At 51.2% G+C, this 7,794-nt stretch overlaps 1 protein-coding gene across 1 annotated transcript; it reads right to left on the bottom strand.

Moving 5' to 3' along the window:
* Nucleotides 1–1,368: 1,368 nt before the first annotated feature.
* Nucleotides 1,369–6,380, bottom strand: LOC133649222 (uncharacterized). The gene is made up of 2 exons (XM_062046053.1): nucleotides 3,226–6,380; nucleotides 1,369–1,744 (listed from the first exon to the last, which is right to left on the bottom strand). Exons 1-2 carry the CDS (start codon nucleotides 6,363–6,365, stop codon nucleotides 1,369–1,371), a joined length of 3,516 nt encoding a protein of 1,171 aa, XP_061902037.1. The 5' UTR covers nucleotides 6,366–6,380.
* Between the last annotated feature and the right edge of the window lie 1,414 nt (nucleotides 6,381–7,794).

Here is a 7,794-nt window from a genome sequence, read left to right as displayed (position 1 = left end):
CTGTGCAGTGAGACTGTATTGCTATATGAATTATATTATACATTCCCATAGTTTAGTTAGCTGAGGTATATAATGTACAGTGTATTTTGTCAACAACTGTATGTGTGTAACGTATTTCTTGTGCTGAGCGATCATAAAACTGGAGGCTCGTCTCATAACCCCGCCTCCTGGTGCCAAGCAGCTCCGCCGCAGAATGCACCGCCCGACGGGAGCGCCACACCAACCAAAGCCCACACCCAAACCCTCCACGTGCAAGACTGAATCCACCCAAAAAAAGTCACTTAACAAGAAGCCAAAAAGTGCAAAAACAACAATGCTCGCGCTGCAGGAGCCGCGAACGACCGCAGGGACACAACATTAGGTACACCTGCACTGCAGGTTCATATGTTTGTGAATCTGACTGTGATGATGCAGTCGTGCCTCACCAGACATTAACCTCACCGCACGCCACTGATATATAGTACAGTAATGAAAACACAGTTGTTCTACTAACTGTACTGTACTTGCTGCGTACTTTAAAAAAAAAAAAAACACTTACCTTTCACTATTTGAGTAGCTTTTGTTCTGCCATTTGAGTACTGGCAAGCGATCTCTGAATCCGGGAACATTTCCTTCACGGATTTGTTGAAAACATCCGCAAATGAGAACGGAATGTTGCTTGCAAGGTGGCCCATAATACTGCGTTGTCGCCGCCTTGTGCTTCTCTGACCGTTCATGAGTGACTATATCCATTCGGCCACCGTGTTATGGGTTATAGATAAACCTATGGATAACGGAGACATGTATAGTAGTCTCCTTTTCAGGTGAGAGAGGACGCTAAAGGCAGCTCCAATGTGTGTCTATCCCTTTTCCCGGCAAAACTCGAACACCCACTTCCTATTAACAACGTCACTTCCCTATCTCTCCCGGAAGTCCCGCCTCCCAGCCACAGTCATTGGCTAACACCCGGAGCCAGCCGCTACAGTATTAACGTGCCGGCGGGAATAAACACACGCTGAGAAATAGCTCGGTGCCTGCCTACTTTATGGGTTATAGATTAACCTATGGATAACGGAGACATATATAATATTCTCCTTTTCAGGTGAGAGACGACGCTAAAGGCAGTGCCTTTAAGGCACGCCCCCAATATAGTTGTCCGGCTGGAAATCGGGAGATTTTCAGGAGAATGGTTGTCCCGGGAGATTTTCAGGAGAGGCACTGAAATTTCGGGAATCTCCCGGAAAATTCGGGAAGGTTGGCAAGTATGGCCCCTGGTAGGTTCTCCCAAGACAATCAGGTCCTAAGTGAGGAACCAGACATAGAGTAGCTTAAAGACCCCTATGAAAGAAATACAAATATAGACTCAGATTTTCCTCAGCCAGAGGCGGGTCACCAGGGCTTCCCTCTGGAGCCAGGCTTGGAGGTGGGGCTCAACGGCAAGTGCCTGGTGCCCGGGCCTGTCCCAATGCCCAAAGAGGCAACGTGGGTCCCTTGTCCATTGGGCTCACCACTCATAGGAGATGTAAAAAGGTTGGGTGTAATGTGAGCTGTGCAAAAGCCAAAGGCAGGGCTCTTGGCAGTTCGATCCTCGCTACAGAAGCTAGCTCTTGGGACATGGAACGTCACATCGCTGGGGGGTGAGAAGCCTGAACTGGTGCGTGAGGTGGACGAGGTGGAGAAGTTCAGGCTGGATCTAGTCAGACTCACTTCGACGCACAACAAGGGCTCTGGAATAAGTTTTCTCAAGAGGGGCTGGATTGTGGTACTGTCATTGCACAAGTACAATAAATGTCACTTTCACCACAAACCCGTTCAAGATTAGACAAACATTGGTAACAGAAATAATACAGGTAATAGAGGGTAACAGAACAGGAACGGTGATGGGTTCCCACTTACGGCATCCTGTAAAAGGTGTAAAAAAAATGTAAGGTTGAGTATAAAAAACGTCGATCTCAGACTGGGCTCCTATGGGGTACACACTGGGGCCGAGAAAAAAACTTGTTGACACAGAAACCACAAGACATGCCACAGGAGGGGAGAGGGCAGGTATCTGGACCAAAGCTGCTAGCCAGTAAGGGGGCTGCTCTGTTTTCCGTCATACCACGTGGGGGTGAAGCGGTGGAAAAGGTGTGGGGTGGGGTTGGGGGTGGGGGTGGGGGTATGTCTGTCTGCATATGTAGCCATGGTCCATGGTGTGTGTGTGTTAAGTCTGTATGCCTGGAGTCGCTCTGTAGGCGGTGACTAAAACACATAGTTTATCTTTCCAGGTGTTTTTGACAGGAAGGAGTTTGTTTCATCTTCACGCACTGTCCTTGAGTGGAATCTTGAAGTAACAACCTTGCCAAGTCACAGCTAGGGAAAACAATCAAGATTATAATGGTTGTGTTTGAGTGAGCAAAAACACATTTAATATTTCCACTCTAATAATCTATTTCTGGTCCTCAAATTCATCAAGCAGGCAAGACGGTCCGATATTATCCAAAATCACAAAAGTCTGAGTGTCCAGAGTTCTGCCCGCATCTTCCAATCATTTGTGGCAGCTTTAGGGTACTTTCAATGGCTGCTATCATCTTCCAATTTGCCAATACATCAGAGGAATACTTACTCCAATCAGGAGATTTCCTGTTATCATCATTCTGATAGGTAGATAGATATCGACTGAATGGGTCGCCTGGCATGTTGCACTCCTCTTCTCCCAGGAGTCTGTCGTATGTCCAGCAACAACCGTTCTTGCAGCAAAGACAGGTTACCCTGAACCAGAGATCTTGTTAATTTCCTTGAGAGGACAGTTTATCAATTCTATTGTTTAGATTTCGGAGAGCAGTGCAAAAAGAGGCAACAAGAAAGTTAAACAAGACAGGGCGAGACAAAGAGGCAAGCAGGGCAGACACGAAGAGGGGAGGGAGTGCGTCTGCCTTTGCTTAGAGCCAAAGAGAAAGAAAAAAAGAGAGTGCCATCTTTGGCTTGGGTTTGAGAAATCTTGCCCCAGTTGGAGGAGTTCAGACACCAAGTTTAAGTCTTGGTAACGAGTAAGGGAAGAATGGGTCGACAGGGGGATCGGTGTAGCGTCTGCAGTGATGCGAGTACTATAATACACCTCATGGTGCAACCTGGACACATCATCAGTGATTCTCCCGGGGTCATAGGGTGTTTCGGGTCTTAATCAAACACCCTCACCCGGGCGACCCAGCCGAGGGTGATCAGTCCCTCGACTTGTGTCCAGGTAGCGCACTACGCCACGCGTCCCCCCTCCTCAACCAGAGCCAACGTGAAGCCTTTTCAGACGCTTCCAAAATGTTTTTTATGGCTCTTCTCCTGTGCAGTCCACAAATCCCAAGGAGCCCCAGGACCCGGTGTAAGGACTTGCCTGCAAAACCCCTGCAGCCCACCTCAATAGGCTCGCAGCGGGCCTTCCACCCGTTCCTCCGGCAGTCAGCCACAAGATCTGCGTACTTCGCTCTCTTCCTTTCCTGAGCTTCCTCCATTCTGTCCTCCCAGGGGACAGTTAGCTCAAGGAGTACCACCTGCTTGCTGGTTCCAGACATCAAGACCATGTCTGGCCGGAGTGTTGTAGTTGCGATGATGTCTGGGAATCGCAACTGCCTTCCCAGGTCAACCAAGAGCTGCCAGTCCCTTGCTGTTGTTAGCAGGCCCCCCTGGGTCTTCTTGGAGGGTTGAGGTTTCTCTCCTGCTCGGACAAAGGCAATTGTGCTCTTGGTTGGGTGTTGCCGCTTACTGGTGTTGATGCCCATGCAGATGGTGTCTGCTATTGCCCGCAGGACCTGGTCGTGGCGCCACCGATACCTGCCATCTCCCAATGCCTTTGAGCAACAGCTGAGGATGTGTTCTAATGATCCTCTTTTCTGACAGAGCTGGCACACAGGTGCGTCTATCAGGCCCCAGGTGAACAGGTTAGCAGGGCTTGGGAGGACATCATAAACTGACTGGACCAAGAACTTAAACTGGTGTGGCTCCGCTTTCCAGAGTTCGGTCCAGGTGATCTTGCGACCAGCTATGTGCTCCCACTTGGTCCAGGCCCCCTGCTTGCTCATTCCCACCACTCTGCTGAAGCGAGCCTCCTCCACCTCGGCGCGAACCTCCTCTTGGACAAGCTTTCGTCTTTCCTTTCCTCTGGCTCTGCTGTAGTTTGGTTTGGTGTTGCAACCCAGCCCAGCCCGACCAGTGGCTATGGTTCCCACCAGGGTGCTGTGCCGCAGCCTCGCCTCTGCCCGCTCCACTGCATCCTGGGCACGCCACTTCCTTCCTGTTCTGACCTCCACACCTGCTGACGATACTTTCCCATCAGCAGAATCTCTGTAGAGCAGGACTTCTCTGGCCCGGGAAACCTTGAACTCCTCTGCCAGACTACTGAAAGGAAGCTGCAGCTTGGTGTTGTGCCCAAACAAAGCAAAGCTGCTTAGGCTCCGTGGCAGACCCAGCCACCTGCGCAGGGACGAGCTGATCTTCCTCTCAAATCCCTCCACGATGGTCATTGGGAATTCGTACATTAGCAGCGGCCAGAGGAGACGAGGCAGGATGCCATGCTGATATATCCAGGCCTTGAACTTCCCAGGAAGTCCTGACTTGTCCACAGCTGAGAGCCACATGTTGAGGTTATCGCTGGTAGCTTGACGTGCAGCGGTATCCTTCAGATCACCAGTGAAGAGCTTGCCCAGGCTCTTCACTGGCTTTTCTAACACAGATGGAATTTGGGTGTCTGCCAGACTGAAGCGAAAGCGGTCGGTTACCTTTCCTTTTCTTAAGACCAAGGACCTGGACTTAGAGGGCTTGAAACTCATTCTTGCCCAACTAATGAGTCGATCAAGGCCTTGAAGGAGCCATCTGCAACCAGACACTGATGTTGTGGTTACCGTGAGATCATCCATGAATGCTCTAATCGGAGGTTGCCGGGTGCCGGATTTGGACAAAGGGCCTCTGCACTCTACTTCCGCAGACTTCACAAGCATATTCATGGCCAGTGCAAACAGGGACACAGAGATTGTACAGCCTGTGATGATACCTTTCTCTAGACGATGCCAATCTGATGTTGAAGTGCCAGAGGACACCCTCAGACTAAAGTTGTTGTAATAGTCGAGGATGAGATTGCAAATCTTCTCTGGAACGTGGTATCTGCTCAGAGACAACTCCACCAACTTGTGTGGAATTGATCCATAAGCATTGGCGAGGTCCAGCCACAGTACTGTCAAATCGCCTCTGTTCTCTCGTGCCTCACGGATCAGCTGTGTTACCACACCAGTGTGTTCGATGCACCCTGGAACTCCTGGGACTCCTCCCTTCTGCACCGAGGTGTCAATATAGGTGTTCTTCAGGAGAAATCCCATGAGGCGATTGGAAACGATTTTGAAGAAGGTCTTGCACTCAACACTGAGGAGGGAGATTGTCCTAAACTGCTCGATGTTCCTTGCGTTTTCCTCCTTGGGAATCCATACTCCCTCTGCGTACGTCCACTGCTGAGGTACTTTCCCTCTTTTCCAGATCACCCGGAAGATCTTCCAAAGACGCTCCAACAGGCGGGGACACTGTTTGAAAACCTTGTACGGAACTCCACTTGGGCCTGGTGCTGATGCTGTTCTGGCAGATTTGATTGCCTCTTTAACTTCCTTCAGGGTGGGTTCACTGATGTCGAACAGGATGCAGGGTTCTGGTGGGCATATGAGGGCTGCACAGTGGCCGAGGTCTTGCTCTCTCATGCCGTCGCTGTAGGTGTTCTTGATGTGGAGGTTGATTTCCTCCTCGGGACATGAGAGTTGACCACTGCGTTTCTCTCCCAGCAGCTTCTTTGTGAATCCAAATGGATTTGCAATGAAGGCACTGCGCTTGCGGGCCCTTTCCTTGCCTCTCTTCCTGTGCCACTCGGCACGTCGCAGGGTGAGTAGCCTATCCCTTACCACACCCCTCAGTTCTGCCAAGGCTGCCTTCTCATTCTCGCTTGCCTTCCTGTACTGGCTCCTGAGTACTCTCAGTTCTTGTCTGAGTTGGGAAATCTTGGTTTCCCGCCGGTTTGGAATTGGTGCTGCAGTGGTAGTCTTGGTGGCACGTTGTTCCTTTATGCCAAACCTGTCTGATGCAATGCCAATTATGAATGTGCTCATTGTCTTGAGCCTCTGGTCCACATTACCCTTGGCTGTTGCTTCCAGGGCTGTACTAACATCTTCATCAAACTGTTTCCACTCTGACTCCTTGTTGGCAGCGGGCCACAATATCCGACGATGCTCTGACGGTCTGCTTTGGGGTTGCGCCGGTGGTGCTTGGAGGTTCTGGGCACTGTGGGGAGTGTCCGGGCCTAGATCCTCCTCCGTCTCATCAGGTGCCGTACAGGGTACTGGCACTGTGCGTTGCGCCACTGGTTTCCTTAGGCAGCCCATCTTGGTCTGGTGTATCTTTAGACCCGTCGGGTTTTTGCAGACCTTGCCACATTTGCAGACTGCACTCGTAGTCAATTGTCCATTCGCAGGGATCGTTACCAGAAAATCTGTCCGTTCGGGGCGCTCATTCTCCCCCCCTCTCGGGCGCCCCTGGGGGTATATCTCTTTAGGGTTTTTCGTAGCTTTGTATGGGTGCTCCCTTGCGAGAGCTGCAGCTTGGGATGCTACCCCTCCCTGCCCCGGTTGCCGTCTTTCCGGGCTGTCAACTGTCTCTCCAATTGTCACCACACTTTCGGGGTTGTCATCCAGCCTCTTCCTGGAAGTCAATGGCGATGCCATACTGGATTAGTACTATAATACACCTCATGGTGCAACCTGGACACATCATCAGTGATTCTCCCGGGGTCATAGGGTGTTTCGGGCTTAATCAAACACCCTCACCCGGGCGACCCAGCCGAGGGTGATCAGTCCCTCGACTTGTGTCCAGGTAGCGCACTACGCCACGCGTCCCCCCTCCTCAACCAGAGCCAACGTGAAGCCTTTTCAGACGCTTCCAAAATGTTTTTTATGGCTCTTCTCCTGTGCAGTCCACAAATCCCAAGGAGCCCCAGGACCCGGTGTAAGGACTTGCCTGCAAAACCCCTGCAGCCCACCTCAATAGGCTCGCAGCGGGCCTTCCACCCGTTCCTCCGGCAGTCAGCCACAAGATCTGCGTACTTCGCTCTCTTCCTTTCCTGAGCTTCCTCCATTCTGTCCTCCCAGGGGACAGTTAGCTCAAGGAGTACCACCTGCTTGCTGGTTCCAGACATCAAGACCATGTCTGGCCGGAGTGTTGTAGTTGCGATGATGTCTGGGAATCGCAACTGCCTTCCCAGGTCAACCCTGTATCGATCCGTGGAGGTGAAGAAGGAGCTGAGCCGCAAATGCAAAGCTTTCAATTTACCGGTCGATAGACGTACCTATCCTCACCAATGGTCCTGACCTTTTGGGTTGTGAAAGGACAAGATCATGGGTACAAGTGACCGAAATGAGTTTCCTCAGTCAGGTGGCTCTCCCATCGAGATTGGGTGACAAGTTGTGTCATTTGGGAGGAGCTTGGGGTAAAGCCATTGCTCCTCCACATCGAGAAGAGTCAGATGAGGTAGTTTGGGCATCTGGTACCTGGGGAGGTGTTTAGGGAATGTCCGACCGGTAAGAGGCCACAGGGAAGACCCAATACACGTTGTCGAGGCTATGTCTCCATGCTGGCCTGGAAGGAACAGGACAAAGTGGCTGGGGAGAGGGAAGTCTGGGCGTCTCTGCTTTGGCTCCTGCCCCCGACCTCGGATAAGTGGCAGAAGATGGATGGATGGATAGATGGAGAACATGTATCCATGCACTGCTTTCAGAGAGCTCCTAGGTCATTATTTACATGGTAAAAACAGCAACT

Source organism: Entelurus aequoreus, linkage group LG04, assembly GCF_033978785.1.
Source record: "Entelurus aequoreus isolate RoL-2023_Sb linkage group LG04, RoL_Eaeq_v1.1, whole genome shotgun sequence".
Taxonomy (NCBI): domain Eukaryota; kingdom Metazoa; phylum Chordata; class Actinopteri; order Syngnathiformes; family Syngnathidae; genus Entelurus; species Entelurus aequoreus.
This window is presented reverse-complemented; position numbering and strand designations above follow the sequence as displayed.